Source organism: Schistosoma mansoni, chromosome W (genome assembly GCF_000237925.1).
Source record: "Schistosoma mansoni strain Puerto Rico chromosome W, complete genome".
In the NCBI taxonomy this organism is placed as follows: Eukaryota; Metazoa; Platyhelminthes; class Trematoda; order Strigeidida; family Schistosomatidae; genus Schistosoma; species Schistosoma mansoni.
Genome location: NC_031502.1, coordinates 41,666,992 through 41,687,982, shown reverse-complemented (window position 1 = coordinate 41,687,982; position 20,991 = coordinate 41,666,992). Strand labels below are relative to the sequence as shown.

Below are 20,991 nucleotides of genomic sequence, written 5' to 3'. Positions count from 1 at the left end.
ACCATCAAGTGGCTATCACGACTCAGTGCCCGAGTCGATAACGCGATGGCGTTTGAAGCGAGGGTACTGGGTTTGAGTCCCAGAGTGAACATCAACCCTGAGATGCAGGTACATCCAGCTGACGAGTCCCAAATAGGACGAAACTCGCGTCCTGGATTCCACTGCTAGCTACTATTCATCTCTGCTTACCATGCTTGTGAATTAAGGCTATATCGAGGCAATACGCACAGTATGCACATATGCCAATTAGAGACTGACCAGTTGCAGTCCTAACACATCAATGGGAAGAATCAAACAAACAATATTAAATTGACTTACTTTAAAATGAAAAGTCAACAACAGGAGTTTCACTTTCATCATACTTGACGACTAAGCAGATTCATGTTCTGTTTTTCCTTCTGGCTTTTGAATTTCTTGTTCATCAGTGATTTAAAATCAAACTTTTCTGACTGTTGTAAGTGCATTTCCTATATTCGTTTATTATTTATTTATTTAAACACATATATTGGTACAAAAGGGCACCAGGTACATATGCGCCACACAAAATAATGAAAGTAGGAAGAGAAGGGATGAAAAGATAAGGCGGGCTGAAATGTACAATCAGAAGACTCTTTCAGTTAGGAAAGTTAGAAACATTCTTTATGTAGAAAGTAAAAGAAGGTTGCAGCAGGATCGCCACTGGCTTCTATTCTGAGCCATATCTGATGACGTCTCTAGCCACTGTGTTGCACTATCTCTCGGACCCCAACCAGGGAGTCGTGAAGGACCAACAAAAGCTAGCCCTTTGCAGCTCTCTTTCATGCCACGACACCATGTCATACACTGACCTCCTCTCCGCTTCTTCCAACCAGTCCCAGGGTCGGCAAATAATGCACGACGTGGAAGTCTCTGGGATGACATTCGTAAAACATGTCCAAGCCACCGAAGTCGGTGTTTCAAGATGGTGACACCAATTGAATTATCGTCTCTGCGCCCGAACACACGATGCCGAACCTCTGCATTACTAACATGGTGTTGCCACTGGATGTCAGCAATCCTTCGGAGACAACGATGATCAAACACAGAGAGACGTCTAACATCCTCAACTCGGAGAGGCCAGGTTTCACAAGCATTGAGCAAAACTGCTCTCACCGACGCGTTGTAGATCCGACCGTTTACAGCCAGACTAACATCACGAAGGCGCCAAAGATGGCCCAGATTGGCATAAGCCGCTCTGGCTTTCGTTATACGTGCATCGATCTCATCACTCACGCCACCACCAGCACTTATATAGCTACCTAGATACACGAACTTCTCGACTACTTCGATCTCCTCACCATCCAGAGTGAGTACAGGATGAGAATCCTGCCAGTCTTGTAGGAGTACTTTGCACTTGGAGGGTGCAAAGCACACGCCGTACCTGCGGACACTGATTGCCAACTGATTAAGTGCTGATTGCATGCCTTGGGCATTATCGCACAGTAAGACAATATCATCCGCATACTCAAGGTCGAGAAGTCGTTCTCCAGGCAACATATCCACACCGCCATTACTTACATCCATCAGAGCTGTTTCCAGGATGTCGTCGATGGCAAAGTTGAAGAGGAATGGTGAGATCGGGCAACCCTGTCTAACCCCACTGCTCGAATGGAACAAGGAGAAAGGTGGTTGTATGCCCTCACTCTGCCTGAGGTGTTCGTATACAGGGCCTTTAAGATGTTAATGAACTTCTCAGGCACACCCTTCTTCAATAGACAATCCCAGAGAACAGTCCTGTCCAACGAATCGAAGGCCGCCCTGATATCAAGAAACACTACGATTGTTGGCCTGCGATAAGTATGACGGTGTTCTAACATTTGGCGGAGGGTGAAGATGTGATCAATGCATCCTCGACCAGAACGAAAACCGGCCTGCTCCTCGCGAGTCAATCGTTCTCGGGTTTTAAACAACCTACGAAGAATGATAGAAGCCAATAGTTTGGACGCAATCGAAAGTAGACTTATCCCCCGGTAGTTATTGCAGGAACAACGTGAACCCTTTTTAAAGATAGGGACGACTATTGACTCATTCCAAGATGTTGGAACACTTTCTTGCTCCCAAACCTTTCCAAACAACGCAGTCAGTTCCTTAGCCAGAAAGTCACCACCATCTTTAAAAAGAGCCGGAGGTAAGTCATCTGGGCCAGGTGATTTGTAGCGCTTCAAGAGTTGGAGTTCCTTGCGGACTTCCGCCTCGTTTGGTGGATCAGTCGTCACCGGCCATGGGGGGCAGGACAAGCTGGTTGATGTTGCCGGAGCAGCAGGCCAGTTGAACTGCCCTTCGAAAAATTCCGCCCATCGTCCAAGACGTCGACAGATGTTAGTGATTGGCATCCCGTCATCCTCGTAGATTGTTTCACTCACACCAGACTTCTTGCTGCCAGTGGCTCGGATGAGTTGGAAGAGCTTCCGGCGGTTACCAGATGCAGCTGCTGCTTCCATCTCATTAGCACGCTTCGACCACCAGGCTTCCCGGTCCTTACGCAAGCTTTGCCCGATTTCATTACGTAACAGCCTTCGTTTGTGGTCAAACTCACGGTCACCCGGAGTAGACCGACGGGCTTCCATCAGTTGTAAGGAGCCAGAAGAAACCCAGTGCTTGTAAGCGGGATGTTTCGCGAAGCCGCAAGCGACTTTACTCGCCATTTTCATGGCGTCGTGAAGATGCAACCAATGCTCATCTATACTTTTCGGTGGGGTGGTAGCTAGCCTAGAGGCTAGCTCCGCTCGATACTTACTTGCAACAGAAGTTGCAGCCAGTTTACTAACATCAATCCATTGGTGGTGGTCAATCCTTCGGCCACTGAAAAGTAAGGTGAGATTGGCGCAGACCAGGGCATGATCAGACTCCAGATAGGTACTCCAAAAGGAGCGGCAGTCTTGTACACAACCACGCCAGCGGTAGCTGATCGCGATGTGATCAATCTGAGTCCAGGCTTGGGATGCAGAGGGAGGACGCCAGGTGGCACACCGGCGATGACTGTGCCGGAAGTTAGTGCTGGCCAGAAACAGGTTGTGGTCTGTGCACAGTTGCAGCAAACGGTCCCCGTTATCTGTCCTGCGACCAACAAGTCCCCATCGGCCACCTAGACGACTCTCTTCTGTGCCTAGACGCCCGACCTGTGCATTCAAGTCTCCGGCTAGTACTACAATATCTGTCGAACGCGCTTTCTGGAGAAGAACTGTTAACTGATGGTAAAACTCATCCTTGATTGCATCCGGGCTGCAATCTGTCGGGGCATAGGCGGAGATGACGAAAAGACACCGTTTCTCAGGCCGATTTCTTCTCACTTTGATGGAACTTTCTAATCTAACAGCACATAACCGACTGTTAATGGGGATCCAATCGATTAGTGCTGCCTCAGCTCTAGCGCTTAGTGCGACACCAACGCCAGCAAGACCAGACGAAGATGCCACAGGGTCCCCGGATAAGCGCACGTGGAACAAGCTCTTCGAGGCGACAGATGGAGAGCGGATTTGTAGTACTTCACTAGAGTCTTGAATACGGGTCTCGGATAGACAACAAACATCAACATTAAGACCTTCCAAAGACATAGCCAGCCCTATCTGTTGTCTGATCTGCATTAGTGTGCGAACGTTGAAGGAAGCCAGCTTGAACGGCGTACGTGGTTTCAGAAAGACTGCCTCAGTATTCATTATCGGTGGAAGCATTCACTTTCAACCAGACAGTGACTTTAGATCGTTTAGATAGGACAGATTTTCGACCATGGGCGAGCTGCTGCATAAGTTGAAAAGTAAGGTTATACAAATTGGGGATAAAAGGGGGTGAGTTAGCGATATGGTAAATAATAATAATAATAATAATAATGATAAAGGTAATAATAATAATAATAATAATGTTAATTGTCTTGCTTTTAGTATGAGCAGGGATATTATCGTCAATAGAGTTCATAATTTCATTCATTTGTGTGTGGGCTGTGATACTGCACGGGTGCCCAAACCGAAGCAGGTGGTTTTCTTAGGGGACCACACCCCGAGCCTTTGACCTAAAGGTCTGATCCACAAGGCAGTGGAGCATTGTGAGGAGATGCAGTCCCATGGTTGCCGTTGACCAATGACAGGTTCTTCCGCCATTCGTTCCATCAGGATACTGGAGCCCATGTGCACCATTGGTTTGGAATCAGGGTTTTCCAACTCCCCTAGGTGAACCCTCCATGTCCACCAATCCGGTTATAGCGCCGGACATTCGCTTTTCGTCCTCTCACTTTCGTAGACAACACCCCCGCCACGAGAAGGCAGTGAGTAGGACTTCCCTGGTAGATGCTATATATTCGCTGGCCATGTGAGAGCATTTCGAGAGGGAGAGTAGACTCTCCCCACTCTCGGCCGTACCAGGGCATTTGGGGGCGCATTTCCTATATCCACTGATACAAACCTTTACGATGGCTTATTTTTGTTTTATGTGAAATTAAAACATTTTTTATTTTCACTTTGTATATGTGTTCCTTATAAAATGTTTACACTGGGGTGTATGATTTGAGAATTGTCCAGTAGCCTATTGTTACTTCACTTAATGATACGTTAAAACTAATGTTAAAACATTCGTAGTAGGAACTTGTCCTCATCCAAGTAACCTATCTTTTAAGCGTACTAATTTTAACGAAAGCGTTAAAGTTTCTTTTATAGCACCTTTGTACTTTTTTCTTGCTTATTATTTCAGTTGTTTACTGCTCACAGTATTCTTTTTACCATAGATGCCGGGAATAAACTTACCAACCAGTCATTTGGGATTTTATGCTCTCACATTGCTTATATGTGCATTCATACATGAAGCAGGACACGCTCTGGCAGCTGTGCGTGAACGCGTTCGCCTTCATGGATTTGGAATCTTTGTGTTTGGGTTTTATCCGGGTGCATTCGTTGACCTCAACGCCGCAGATCTTCAAAGTCTTTCACCGTTTTGTCAGCTTCGTGTATATTGCGCTGGTGTTTGGCACAATGCCGTAATTGCCGTAATCAGCATAATTATATTTTATTTACTACCTTTTCTGTTATCTCCCGGCTACCATGTAGGAACTGGGGTGGGTGTCACATACTTAAGAGAGGTTAGTTACAGACATTTAAAAAGAAATACAAATCCTCTTTGTCAAAATAAACGAAAATGCGTGTAATTCAATACTGTTTGTCGTAACAGCACTGCCATTCTGGTTATTGATAATCTGATTACACCACTTCATATATTTTATAGATACACTGTGTTATAATAGATAGTTAATTAGCTAAACTAAACTTCCGGAATAAAATTTGAGATTATTGTTATCCGATATACCTCTTGTTTACTTTTTCTGAGTTATTTCGATTGTAAGGAAAATTTTTACTATTGTCTATTAATACCTCTGCATCGCGACTCATAATCTTTAATAGTCTTTTCTGTTTGCCTCACTACCGATACATTTGAACACCGTTCAGGCGGTAATATCTAGTTTTATTTATAATTTTTCCAAAGCATCTTAGGCCTGCAGAAAGCGAAAATTATTTATTGTATTTGTAAACAGCTAGTATTAATTTCAATATGAAAGGGTTTTGTCATTTTTAGAAATTTTATTTCTCATTCATATTGAGCTGAAAGGTAAATCAACACAAGACTCGGAACCTTAACACGTAAACATCAACTGTACACCGTTCAATTGTAGCGCCAAGTTGTTGGGTAGACCCACAATATTCCTCGAAAAATGCCCAAAGGGGCCCTGAAAACTCTCGGAAACATTTTATCCAACCAGCATTGAGTAGAAGTTTCTCAAAAGCATCTAGAAAGTGAAGAGTCGCGTTTCATATTCTTGATTAGATGATTATCTATCAGAGTGCTATGTTTAGTAGGGTCCCAGAAGCTCGAAGTAATCTGAAATGCTATAATTGCCCTCAATTTTCTGTACATAAACTAACCTAGTTTTGATTCGAACTGAGGTATTATGTTCACCCTGCATCCAGCTGATTTAAGAAGATTGGCTAATAAATTAACTTAACATTATCAGTAAGGAAATGATTCGAATATACTGATTAACCCTCTAATTTATCAGTGCTGTTAAACAATTCCCGAAAATGATAAGAACTTTCCGATACAACTTTAATGTGACCATTTGTGTTTCTGTTTTTTAACTCTTATTACAACATTTATCTTTGTGACATGTCTCATGTGTATACTATCCTTGTTCTCAAATGGATCGAGTTCAACTGAGTGTGTTGATTGTAGAGTTGTGTACAGGAAAAAGTATAACAAGCTGATAGTCCAGTATTTAAAGTAAGCCGCATCATTTATATATAATCCAGCACTCTGTCAAAGGTAACTGATTCCCGCTATCTCTCAGACCTCAATGAGTAGTTGAGGACGTTGAGTGACAGCTCAGAATCGATCATAATGACGCATATTCATTCACGATTCTTCTTCCTCTAGTATTCTTTTATACATACCTTTTAATTTTACCTTTTATATACCATATTCTCAATGTTTAATCTCACTCATTATCATTTCTGTTACATTATTTCGGTTCCATTCTCATTCATTTTATCTTATCTTGCTAATGTGGTATATGAATTTGTGCCAAAGCACATATGTATCAGACTCTACATCGATCGTTGCTAACTAACTAAATCCAACGTACTGCTAGATTCGTTTGTTTTAAATCTGGTGCACAAGTTTAATGAAATCGAGAAGAAACAATTAAGTGAATTAAATCCTATGCATACAAGCATGCCCGTCTCTTCTGCCTAATCTCTGGTCACCAAACAGTGCCTAATATTGTCTGCACTTGAACATCATATGCTATGTGATCATATGCTAGATAACTTATCTGTCCAAAAGTTAGGATAGGCGCACGTATATCTTATGAACAGTCAATATATTTCCTTGATTTCTTTTTCAGGATTCTGTTGTCACAGGACATCGTGGGCTTGCTCTTGGTGATGCTATCACTCGGGTAAATTCTTGCCCAGTAAATCAACAGTCTGATTGGTTCAAATGTTTAGAGGAGGCATACATTCACCCATCTGGTTACTGTGTTTCTGGAGCCTATTTAAGCATGATAGATAATAAAGCCTCTGTTCCACGTCGTAGTTTATCTGCGGTTGTTTCTGTCAATAAATTGGATGAAAATGATAGTTTCGAATCAGTCAGCAATCAAAATAAACTAAATGAAGATTGTTGCACAGTTCAGTCAGCGTCAACTCATTTGTGTTTCACCTATATAACACCTACAAAGCTGAGTTCTACAGTAAGATAAAGTTCCATTATTATTATTATTATTATTATTATTATTATTAAATTCAGTTTTGTATTCTCATTTAAAAATTATTTTAGTGTATTTCTAAGTATTTACCTTTATGATATATGTAGATGGATAGATTATTTATTCAATGATTTTACGGCTTAAATTTGAACAGTGTTTAAAATTATATTACTGCTGCATTTTGTAATCCATCTGAGTGGTAATAAAAATAATAGTGTAGTTTTGAGTTGGTCAGTGAAATTTAATGTCATGGTTTTTGTCTGTAATGTCTCTAATATTGGTTCAATGAATACAGATGCTTATTTTTATTTAAATTCTGTTTTAGATGTAGAGTAGGGTATTCCATTTAAATGTTTGTGATTGAACCCACGTACTTTCCTGAATATTCAACTGTAGTATTGTCGTAAACAATGTATTGGTAGCAAATATATATATATATATATATATATATATATATATATATATATGTGTATCCTATTGGTTTTCAAATAGTCGAGTTCATTTGATTTATGTATTGTTGTGGGATTATCTTCGAGATAATTTCTAAGGCTTCGTATATCACTCGTCCTGATAATCGTTATTAGATAACTTTAAATGATGTATGGCTTTTAGAAGACAATGCGAAATGTACAGCGCAGACCACTTAACCATAAGCACAGAAAGCGAATTCGAGTAGAAATGCGAATACAGAGGCGAATCAAGAGTCGTATGAATTGATAAGAATTGAGGAATTATTTATAGGAAAGCGACGAGTCATCGCGCTATTTAAGCAACTAACATTTAAGCTAGGAAGAGGGGTGTGTGTAGGCTGTAACATGTGATCGATCATATATGTTCATACTGACATAATAATAAAGGGCTTGACGAAACTGTTATCAGAAGGGAGTGTTGTGGAGATTTTAGTAATTTTATATTTGAAAAAATAATAATCATATGATCACTAGTGACTGTCTTCAAGAGGTATTTCTTGGAGCTCTAGTGGAAAGCAGTGACCAGTGGAGTTCAACCAGGTCTGTTGTGATGTAGTAACTCACTGAAGACAATGGTGGACGGTTGCTCAATTTCGTGGATTGGTTGAAGTTAGACATTAACATCATTGGATGCCGACTCAGTGGTCTAGAGGTTAAGCGATAGATCCTGGGTTCGAATCTCGCGAGGTGAGATCATGGATGCGCACTTCTGAGGAGTTCCACAATAGGACGACACAGCCGTTCAGTACTTCCAGGTTTTCCATGGTGGTCTAGCTTCAATTGACTAATGATTTCAACTGTGGAATAATCTGTTTTTATCTCAAAGTGTTTTTTATGTAGTTTGTTTACTTGACAAGCATTATCATAAAGATTTGTTTTTAATGTTTTAAAAGGCAGAGTTACAAATATCAGTCAGTCAGCTACAACGTAGAACCAGGCACATATATGCATCAGTCCAAAATGCCATACTTCATTAGCACAACAAGATGAACACCGTATTCATAGAAGTAGTTAATTTAATGGTGGTAATATATAAAAGAAAGATTTTATAAGGATATAGTACAGGAAGAAAGAAAGATATGAACCAATTTTAATCTCACGGTTTAAGGGAAGATAGTGTAAACACCCACGCCGTTGTCATGGATTCTGGGCCATGTTACACAGAGTCTCCAACCAATGGTTACGATAGTCACGCGGACCGCAATCAAGTAATCTGCACCTACCAACATGGCTCAGACTAGAAGTTAGTGACTTGGAGCACTGATGTCACGTTTTGGTTTGGCCGACCCTAACTCTTTTCCAGCCACCCCTACACTTGTCAGCATAGCGCGTCGTGGTAATCGGTGTTCAGGCATACGTAAAACGTGGCCTAACCATCTCAGTCGATGAAGATTCATGACCTCATCAACTTATTTATCATCATTTCCTAATACCCTGTGTCTAACCTCACTATTACTTACCTGGTGATCCCAGCAGATGCGAGCAAAATTTCTAAGACATCTGTAGTCAAATACTAGCAACTTACGAGTATCTTCTGCTCTTAATGGCCATGTTTCACAGCCGTAAAGTAGAACAGAACGAACTGCTGCGCAGTGTACTCGTCCCTTAATTGATAGACGGATATCTCGTCTTCGCCATAGGTGACGTTTATTTTATCTTATTTTATTTAAACACATAAATATTGGTACAAAAAGCACCAGATAAATATGCGCCTCACAAATCTTATTTGATTTGTGTGAAGGCTGAGATACTGCCCAGGTGCCCAGACTGAAGCAGGTGGTTTTCTTAGGGGGCCACACCCCGAGCCTTTGACCTGAATGTCTGATCCACAAGGCAGTGGAGCATTGTGAGGAGATGCAGTCCCATGGTAGCCGGTGATCAACGGTTGATTCGTACGCCATTTGTTCCCTCAGGATACTGGAGCCCATGTGCACCAACCCGGTTAAAGCGCCGGACATTCGCTTTTCGTCCTCTCACTTTCGTAGACAACACCCCCGCCACGAGAAGGCAGTGAGTAGGACTTCCCTGGCAGATGCTATATATTCGCGTGGCTATGTGAAAGCATTTCGAGAGGTCGAGCGGACTCTCCCCACTCTCGACCGTACCAGGGCATTTGGGGGCCCATAGGTGACGTAAGTTGGCAAAAGCCAAACGATCTTTTTGAATTCGTGCTGAGATTTCGTCAGACTCCAACCCATTAGGGCTGATCAGACTTCCAAGATAAGTGAAGTTGTCAGGGCGTTCGATTATTTCACTCTCTATCCTTTGTTCAGGTGTTGACTCAGGCCAGTCCTGGAGCAACAATTTACATTTAGATGGGGAGAAACGCATCCCAAACATCCTGGCATTATTACTCAGTTCTAACAGAAGACTCTGCATTTTGTCAGCGTCTTCACCAAACAGGAATATGTCATCTGCGTATTCTAAGTCGATAAGTGGACCTCCTAGTAGGATACCAATTCCTGAAAATTCACTAGGCGAGAACATTTTTCTAGCGGTAAGTCTATAATGAAACTGAAAAAAAGGAGATAGTGGACAACCTTGTCGGACACCACTTGATGTTTTGAAATCAAATGACAGTTCTCCATAAGCTCTCACTCGACTGGTAGTGTTCGAATAAAGAGCCTTCACAAGGTTTATGTACTTCTGGGGTACACCTTTCAATGACAGACACTACCACAGAACCTCTCGATCTAAAGAGTCAAATGCTGCTTTCAAGTCAAGAAAAACTATCATTGTCTGACACCGATAAGCATGTCTGTGTTCTAAAACCTGACGAATAGTGAATATATGGTCAATGCAGCCGCGATCATGTCTGAAGCCAGCCTGATTTTCTCGTGTTTGCAGTTCACGAGTCTTAGTTAAGCGCCTGATAATTATTGAGGCTTGTATTTTAGATGCTATATTAGTCAAATTAATCCGTCTATGGTTATCACAGGATGATTTTGACCCCTTATTGTATAGTGGGACGATCAGTGATTGCGACCAGTCAGATCGGATTATATTCAGTTCCCCCGATTTTAGCCAAAATATTAGTCCACCTAGTCGCTCAAACGGGACCACCATAGTTAAAGACCTCTGGAACCCATCCATCTGCTCTTCCTCGTTTCAGATCAGCTATAACTTTTCGAACTTCAATTCAAGTCGGGGGCCTATTTCAATGTTTCATTCAGACTATGTGGGAATTTTGGGTAGTTGTAGAGTAGTTAAAGGCCAGCAAAACTGTTCTCTAAAGTGTTCCGCCCATCGTTCTAAAAGTCTGGGCTGAGAACATATAAGAGTTTCATCTTTCTCCGAGATAGTTGCAACAGACGATCACCATTATCTGTTCGCTGAGCCGGGATACTAAAATACCCACCTAAATGTCTGTCTGTCTGGTTTAAGCTACCTACTTAGCCATTAAAATCACCTGCTATACGTATTATTTCTGAGTGCTTAGCTTTTCCAAAAAGTTCAGAGAGCTTTCTGTAAAAGTCATCTTTCACTTCATCAGGGCTGCAGTCAGTGGAAGCGTAGGCAGAAACGACGAAAAGGCAACGACGTGTGTGTCTATCCTTCCGACTTCTTACGGAGCCATTCAGTCGGATAGCACACAGGCGACTGTTAACGGGGATCCATTCTAATAGTACTTGTTCTGCTCTCGTACTATGTGCTATGCCTACACCTGCAATTTCACGAGAATTAGCCATCGGGTCGCCAAATACACGGAGGGTGTATCTCATCGGCTTTCCATTTCGATGAGGTGAGGTCAAGTGAGTGACCACACTAGGATCCTGCATACGTGTTTCGGAGACACAGCATACATCAATCGTACAAGATTCCAAGGTTTTAGCCAAGAAGGCCTGTTGTCTGATTTGACATAGGGTGCGTACTTTGAAGGCTTCAATGTGTAGTTTAGAGCAAAGTTTTAGTAGACCTGAGTCAGTGTCTTACTCACTACGATCGTTGGCCATAGTGACACTTGAGGAGGAAGCCGAAAGAGGAGTATTAGTGTTGTATCGATGTAGGAGGAATATTAGAAATTGAAGATGGAGATTGATTATGAATACAGTGGTGTTGAGTGCTGTTATAGGTATGAGGACAGTTATCCATTCCCGGTTGCCCGCACCGTGGAAGGGTTCTTCTGGAGGTACCTGAAAAAGAAATTGGATTAGAAGTAGTCTTAGTGACTTGAGAGCGTGACCGCAGTGCCCAACGGACAATTGCTTGAGGTCGGTCACACAAGAACCTTTTTATGGGTAGTTTTTGTGTTAGCTCCGTACTTGTTGGGACCTTATCACCGGAGACGGAAATCCGTGGGATAAGGCGAGGTGTGCATTTCAGGGTCGACCTTTACTAACCCCACCCCTCCTTGTGGAAAGGCAGCATCGCTGTTATACTGGTTGTCTGAAGGAAACGCCTTACTGCCGTCACATCTCTGTAAAGTCAGCAGTACGAAGTATTCTACCCATATGTTCGTCTGTTTTTGAATCTCGGTGATTATCTTGCCTTCCTTGTCCTTGACCGGTCTCTCTGGTTTACTACATTTCCCTACCAGTTTCTTTGCTGTGTGATATAGTTGTTTCATATCCCCTTCTCTTGCATTTTTTTGCTCTCGTTGTTAGGTGTTTGACATATTTCTGCTTTTCAGCTCCAATGCTCTTCCTCACTTGTTTGTTTACTCCTGTGTATTCAGCTTGTGCCTTGATTTTCTCTGTTCGTGTTCGACTGTGGTTAATTGCTGAATTCTTGTTCTTCCTTTCCTGAATCTTGCCCATTGTTTTGACAGATGTCCATTCCTTATGATGATGCTTGTCACGGCACAGAACCTCCTGACATGTTAAACTTAGTGCTTCTTTGATCCCTTTCCTGTTGTTCTCCATGGTATATTCCTCTTCATTCAATAGACCTTGTAAGGCTTGGAACCTGTTGTTGAGCGTTATCAGGTGGTGATCTGAAGCTATGTCAGCTTCTCTCCTGGTTCTCACATCATCCAGTGTCCTTCTGAATTGTTTGATGATACAAATATGATGTACCTGTTTCTTCGTGGTGTGGTCCGGTGAAACCCATGTAGCCTTATGTATGCGTTTGCGTGGAAATAATTCACCACATAAATTTACAAATCTGTCATCATTTCTGTTTTTTTCTCTCAATCCATTATATCTTCATACACAGTGTTGTCTATTTCGACTTCGTGGTTTAGATTCTCCCATCGGGATATTCATATTCTTTTCCCGGTCACTTCTCTACAGTCGATTGCAGCCTCTCATGAAACTGATTTTTATCATCGTCGTTGCTATCATTGATGAGTGCATAACACTGGATAACATTCATTGTGATTTCTTCTCTCTTTGTTTTTAAGGATGCTTTGATGATTCTGGATTCGTGAAATTCCCATCCTACAAGCACATGTTGTGCTTCTTTGAACAGTATCAGAGCAACTCCCTGAGTGTGCGAAGCATTTTCTTCTTCGTGACCGGAGTACATCAGCATCTCTCCCTAATCTGTCTCTTGCTGTCCAGCTTGTGTCCAATGGGTTTCACTTTTTCCGAAGACTTCCAAGTCGTACCTCATTTCTGCAGATATTTGACTGGTCTTCCCGATTTCCTACATTGTTCGGACATCGTATGTGCCTATGAAAATTGTTGCTCTTGTTGTTAGCAGTGGCATCGATCTCGTGACTTCTGATGAATCTCGGCTTTCATTCTGAGGCGTCATAATTCTTCCTTCAGCTTGGAAGGCAGATTTTAAATGATTTAATTTGTTTATTCTGGTTAGCGTTTTTCAGCAATGTTGTCTTTTACGGTAGCGGGATGCTGACCCTATTCCTACCCCTCCATCCTTTGCCCGGACTTGGGACTGGCTGTAAATCTAGAAGAGCTACATACCATATCTAATGACATATAAAGTCCATCAGAAAATAAAAGGTTTGGTTGTTTTATTTTACTGTACATTTAATGAATATTTCTCGTTCTGCATTTCGATATCACATTAAAATTGTTTCTTTTATTGTTAATTACCCAAATTACTAGAGTTAAAAATTGGTCTATAATCTCACGTTTCCGGGATTTATTCGAGTAAAAGTTTGTTACCGATTTTACAATTCCTATGTGTTGTTTGTTCACCATAACTTGAGATATTTGATATGAATTTATTGTTGTTTTTTAGTCCCGAAGATATGCTTGCTTGCCGGCACGTGCTGTGACTGAGCGTACCAGCTGCAATGTGACATCTGATTGTGGTAATCTTGGTGCTATACGTGGCAATAACAATGGAATACAGAGTGAATCACTGGGCGTCATGTCTACTCGATCAATGCATTGTGTCGTACCAAGTCCCCCAGACAATTCCACTCGTCTAGTACGCTTAGTGCATAATCGCCATAAAGCCCCTGCAATTCTTTTCCTGGGTCCATTGGAAGATCTTGTAGCTTCTATAGGGGTTTCCGATTATGTCCCACGTTGGCCTTCCATACTTTCGCCTAATTTGCCTTCCTTCCTTGGATTACTATGCACGTAAGCAATTTATATTTTCACTAATAGTGTCGGACGTCCTTTAAGGACCATTGTATGTACTTCGTGAAAGATGATTTTATTTATTTTACTAGAAGTTAGTATACTAGTCACTTATTACACAGCATGTCGGACATGTCAAACTAGAAGTCTGTACTCTATTCATTAAAGCTCAAAGGCCTTTTAAGAGGGTTATTCCGAACAGTTAGTCAGTCACAACGTAGAACTTCGTGCGTACGTACATCAGTTCGAGTTGCCATAACACATTAGCACAGAGATGCAGTTGTCGATTCAAATCCCATTGTGGTAGATGTAAAAGTATAATCAGTAATCGAAACTATTAGGATGTTATTCAGAAAGTATAATCCAGTAAAATAAATTTGGAAAGAGAAAAAAGAAACCGAAATGAAGAATTCAGAAGATTAGAATTTGGGAGAACTTAAATAGTGGATGCACCTTCGTCATTGCAAACAGTTTTGAGCCATGTCATTCAAGATCTTTAACCATCAGTTACTATCGTCTCGCGGGTCCCAACCAGGTAGTCTACACCAACCAACATGGCTCAGTCCACTTGTCAGTGACTTCATGGATTTATGCCATGTTTTGGTCTGCCCCCCCCCCCAGCTTTCTTCCAACCTACACCATGAAGCATCGCACGTCGGGGCAGTCGGTGGTTTAGCATACGTTAGACGTGTCCTAGCCATCTCAACTGATGAAGTTTCATTACTTCATCAGTCGATTTGCCATCCTTACTTAGTACACGTTTCCTAACAACTCCATTACTTACTCGGTGGTCCCAGGATATACGAGCAATGCTAGGAATACGACCAGGACCGGATACATGCATGTGTGTTTGAGGATGCGAACAAATTTTAGATGAAGAAAATAAAAGTTTTGCGAGAAACAGTTGTAATTTGATGCACTAATTTTGAAGACTAAAAAGTGTAATTGTATATATATATGAGAAATTTTGATTGAAACTGTACTGGATTATTTCTGACCGGGAAGAAGTGTTGTAAGAGAAAATAGAGGTATTCATTAATCGTTTTCGACTTACATTATATCTGAAATTAACTTACTTTTATTTTCTAATGTGTGATTTTCTGATGCAAACAATTAACAATATTATTTGTTCACATACATTTAAACTACCTTCTAACGCCTACCAGATCATACAAATGTTGCTAAAAATATCTACAATGAATAGAAACGAAATAATTTAATGAGTATTGTCATAGACTTCTGGATCATGAACAACAGTGAGTTCAATACGTTTACCATAAGTCTACCTAGGAAAAACTTCTTAGATCGGGCACTTGTTTGTGATTGAGTTATAAGCTGATGTATTAAATTTCCTACATTTCTTCAATTTGAACTTCCTTAATTGTTTTTCAACGGTTAGGTATCTGTTCTCCCTGTCCGGTGCCCTTGTGATACTCAATGTCGTGCCTTGTTACGCTCTTGATGGTCAGTGGATTTTGAAAGCGTTTTTGGATTTATGTCTTCCAGGCATATTACTATCGCGTCCAAAGAGGAATATGGTTTTTACTGTTGTTCTTATCCTTGGTAGTAGTCTTTTGGGACTTAATCTATTTCTCGCAATTCTGTACTTATGTCTTCAGGCTAACTACAGTGGTGGTCTGCCGAATTCCATTAGTCCAATAACTTCTGTTAATACCTGAATAAAATTTTATGCCTCTAATTGTAAAAAGTCCAAAACTGTGATTCATCACTCAGTATATTTTATCTTTTTGCTGTCTGTGCCTTTATAAATCTATTTTCTACTGAGTCAGGGTATAAGTCTTTCTTTTTTTCCCAAGTATACATATTTTTCTTATTTTATCTTATATCTGGTGCGTTCCGAATAGATTGTTCATGCCATTTCATCCCTGATTACCGTAAAACTCAGATATAGTCTACTTATGATGGAATAAGCTAATATATACATTACTACTTCAGACAAATCCAAAGGTCCATAATGATAACAATTGATGAGAAACATGAATGCATAAACATTCAAATTATCGTGGAGAAAGTATGTTACCCTTACACTCACTTTTCATCTAGTTACTCGGTAAACAGTAACAAAGCCATCTATGGTACTTAGACCCAATGTAGATCCTCCCAGTCATTCCCCAACATACTTCTGTCCCTTTTGTGGCGTAGCATTTTGAGTTAAAAAGACTGGGAAGAATTCTTGTTGTAGGCTTATCTGCAAATTTCTAACGACTCTAACACATCCTGAAATGTCCACGTTTCTGGCATCCGTCTTCGATCTGTGTTAAAAGTCTACTTTCGGGAAACTTCTATGGTAACGTAGGTAATTCTGACGGCCCACCGAGTAGTCGTTGGTTTGTATAAGGGCTTAATAATGCCATATTGAAAATCAATTCATCCACATAACGAATTCTTGGTAGATTAACATTTTGTTATAGAAGATGCTGTTAATTTGCCCTAATTTCGTTACCACATAGGCCAGCCAAGACTAATAAAATTAGCCCCAAAACCGCGTGATCAGAACGATTTCGACTTAAGCTTCTTCGTAAGCATTTCCTACTGATCATTTTCACATTTTGCAGTAGTGCTTAGAGAGCTAACATACTCTAAGTACAATGTTGAAAAAGTCTGCAGATGGTACAATGGACAAATTTTATCATCCATAACCCGTACATTTTTGACCTGGAAGTATTGATAGTAAGACTAGACTAAACTAGCTCACTACACCCAGAAATTCAAGTAAATTTCTGACTAGTTCACCCTCAACATAATGTGGAAGCCCGTTGGGATTCTGTACTGCACACGACATTATATGCTACATAAAGTGACGAAAACCTCCGGCTCATAATTTGACTTGGTATTCCACACCACACAACTGGAAACTATTTTACAATCTAGGAACGACTGAGTTTCCGAGTTATTCACTCATTACATTGAAATTTCAGACGTTTAAACACAGATTTAACGGTTCAAATGGTTGTAGACGGAGTACAAAAAGCTTCCGCTTGACGAGCATCCAGTAGCAGTGGATCAACGATAACTCCAGACAGGAATAGTAACGATAAAAGGGGAAAAAGAAGTTGGTTGTGGCGGTAAAAAAATTCCCAAAATAAATAGCTTTGTAAATCTTCGACATTGGATGCTGACCACAATGGTTTTAATGAACTCACCTAGCTGTGGGCGCTCGGTCATGCATGCGCACCAGATCACGAGTGGGAATGCTTCGCTCAACTTCACTAACCAGTTTAGTTCAGTCACTTCTTGATATATTGATAATCTACCAAATATATCTCCCAACCTCCTCGCTTCTGACTTTCCAAATCACTGGGTGGGCAAGATTCAACAACAGGTGTTGCTGTTTAAATTATTGTTCAACTACAATACATGTGTCAACATTAGGATAAATCGTAGTAGGGTACTATCCTCAGTCCTTAAGAATATGTCAAGTTCACTCTAGAAGGCCTCCTGCGAAATCAATTGGACTAGTTCATGCGTCAGCCAATTCGAGCATTTAACTACTCTTAAGGTGTATAAGTTGTGTCTCCAGTTTCTGGATTATTCCCCTAAATTTATGTTCGAGCTAAACCCAAGTAGGTGCTTAAGGGAATGTTCAAAATCTTAAGGAAGCTGAAAGCATAAGTAGGCGTTTTAACGCTCAAAATAGGACGTTAATTTACCTCAAGCGAATATATCCATCAGATTTCCTCCTACTGTATAATCTACTAGACTTCAACACAATTCAGATGAAAAAACGAGATTAGCCTGACAAGAAAGTAAATGAGTTTACACAAAACACCCACACGATCAAACTAATGGAGAATTAGTAATAATAATAAAAAAAGAGGAGCAATCAAATCGTCCTCAGTATGACTATTTACATGTCTGATAAAACAGACAACAAATCACTCTCCATCACACATCCGACGGAAAATGGATGACAGCAGAGGGTAACGACCAACCTGTATGATAATAAGCTTAGTCATTTTAGCCAAGCTTTTAGTAACTTATCAATGATCTACACACCAATTCTGCGATTGTATACAGCGTAAAGTAGTAACCCCGTAGGCAATTACAGGAAGAGCGAATGTGAATGAAATCGAATGAGGAAATATGTTGGGGAACACATTAGTTAACTATTAAACGTGTTTTGAATATTCAGAAGTATATTTTCGAATGTATAATGACCAAGTACGCTACTTGTGGTACTTAACATCTGCACATCTCGAAACAATGAGACTGGTGTCGTACGTCATGATTCAAACATGACAGGACATCGCAAAGAAGCTACCGTACGTTCGTTTTGTTACTAAAACCCCGCAGAGATAATTATTGAAATAGTTATAATAATTCAAGTGACTTATCCTAAGCTTTGAGCACAAGGTTTTGAAGAGTATTGCTCCAGTGATTTTTAAAGGCTGGAACGCGTGCTGCATATCATAAACTACTATAAAAGAGGTTGTACACAAACTCAGGACGATGGAATCAAAAGTAGATAATTACTGCGCGCAGGATACATATAGACTTCCACTTAAATAAATTGAGACTCATACATAACTAAATGGTTCTAGACGAAATATCTTTCGATCAACGAGCTTTCGTATCTAGCAACAGTAGATCACCGACGTCTTCAGATAGGAACCTAGGTATATTTAACAACAAAAATATTGGTAAACTGTAGCGAGATACTGTCCTTAGTCCTTGAAAATATGTCAAGCTTTGTATTGTAGGAATGCTGGTACGTCGATTTGACTACCTCAGCTGGCAGCAGATTCAATAATTTGACCACTCGTGAGGAGTAAAAGGTGTGCTTATACTTCATTCTGCTATGTTGTGTCTTTAAATTCTGGTTGTTACCCTCAAATTTTGTGTTGGGATTGAACATCCATAGGTACTTAAGGAGGTTTCCAGGAATGTTTCAAATACTATAAGACACTAAGCCACTTTATTGATGAATATACTCTAAAGTGTAAAGGTTCAGTGATTTGTTGCGCTCTTCAAGAGGCTCGACTTTAAGTCCCCGAACTGATTGCGTGTCTCGTCGTTGGATACGTTCCAATGTATCTTTATCCTTTCGGAGTGTAGGAGGAAACAATATGTTCTCATACTTTAAGTGGGGTCAAACAAGACCGTTGGAGATCATGTGGAAGGTTCTTCCGTTAAACTGGCCAAAAGCGCACTTCAATGTTACCAGTGCAAGGTTTGCTCGGAAGTCGTTTTTGTCACAGTTAGCGTAATACTTCAAATCGTAAGGTATCGGTACTCCTAAATCTTTTTCAACTAGGGATACTTCTAGAGAGCAGTCATCTAAGTTGTATTTGTAGTCTCAACATGTCTCAGATGGACCAATTCGAAGTGTTAAAGGTAGGTCCGTTGTTGTCCGCCAAACTTTTAAGTAGAGTCAGATCCTCCTGAAGTCCCAGCTTATTGTTTTGGTTGCAAACTCCTCTGCAGAGTTCCACATCATCAGTGAAAAGTAATAAACCAGACGACACCTGCTGTGAAAGGTCGTTTATATAAATAAAGAAAAGGAGAGGTTTTAGTACTGAACCCAGGAGGAACTCACGAGGACATTCCATAGCCTGAGAGAAAGTGAGGTTCACCCTGATCTTAAGAAGTCGATTTAAATGGGAACTAAGTCAATCAATTTATGATGATTTGAAACTCGTTCGTTTGAGCTTATTGATAAGACATTTATGACTGACTCTATAAAAAGCTTTGGAAAAGTCAAGGTATATGACGTCACCCCCCCCTTCGCGATCAATGATGGTTGTCCATCTTCCCACCGTGTAAGTATTTACGTAGACAGTCGTTTATTAGGGACTTCATAGTTCTCGAGGGTATTGGGAGAAGTGTTACAGGCCGGTAGCTGCTGTATTGCCAATCTCTGAATCGTGATACCAACCTTCGCATTTGTCACACTGTATACAACAGGTGACAGGAAAACGGCATCCAGGTCGATTACATGAGTTATTCATGACCATGGTGGAATGTGTTAATAGATGGATTTTAGCAGAAGTTTACGACCATAAAACAGAGAGAGATACACTCAGAATGGGTGGTACAAGAAGCTAGGGTATACTCCCGACCGTTGCTGCTACCTTGACGTGGTGGTCGGGCTTGCCTATCGTGATGATCCAATCGAGCTATGCTGGCTGGAACAATCGTTCCTCAAGGTCCTACCATGCCAGACAGGTCGGTTGAAGAGCGGTGAGACTAAAAGCAGCAATCCCAAGGTCCGAAGGCGAAGTCGTACTGCTGACTGTACAGAGGTGTGAAAGCAGTAAGGTGTTTCCTTCAGACAACCAGCATGACAGCGATGCTGCCTTCCCACAAGGTGGAGTGGGGTTAGAAAAGGTCGACCCTAAAAATGCACACCTCGCCTTATCCCACGGATTTCCGTCTCCGGCGGTAAGGACTTTTGAAGAACGGAGCTAACACGTCAAAAATCCCCCACAAAAAGGCCGTGCGTGACCGGCCTCAAGCAGATGTCCCTTGGGCACTGCGGTCACGCTCCCAGGTCGTTAAGACCAACACTAATCCAACTTCTTTTTCAGGTCCCTCAAGAAATACCCTTCCACGGTGTGGGCAGCCGGGAAGTGATACTAGCCCTCATACCCTTAACTGCACACAAGACCAAGTTGGTCGCTTTCAAATCCTTCCTACACCTAATAACTCTGTTATCTCCTCGACTAACCCTTCCCACGTCCTTTTATCGCGTCGCACCGCTAGGGCAAACGATTCGAGTACACAGAACGTTATTCCTGGTCTCTTG

General features: G+C 41.1%; 1 protein-coding gene across 1 annotated transcript in view; it reads left to right on the top strand.

The window, feature by feature from the left end:
- Positions 1–16,020, top strand: part of Smp_054310 (S2P peptidase (M50 family)) — a 22,368-nt gene extending 6,348 nt beyond the window's left edge. Inside the window, exons 3-6 of the mRNA XM_018789738.1 lie at positions 4,733–5,083; positions 6,899–7,246; positions 13,879–14,225; positions 15,625–16,020. Of these exons, the coding sequence (XP_018655151.1) occupies positions 4,733–5,083; positions 6,899–7,246; positions 13,879–14,225; positions 15,625–15,904 (1,326 nt within the window). The 3' untranslated portion in view covers positions 15,905–16,020. The remainder of the gene's footprint in view (positions 1–4,732; positions 5,084–6,898; positions 7,247–13,878; positions 14,226–15,624) is intronic.
- Positions 16,021–20,991: the final 4,971 nt, after the last annotated feature.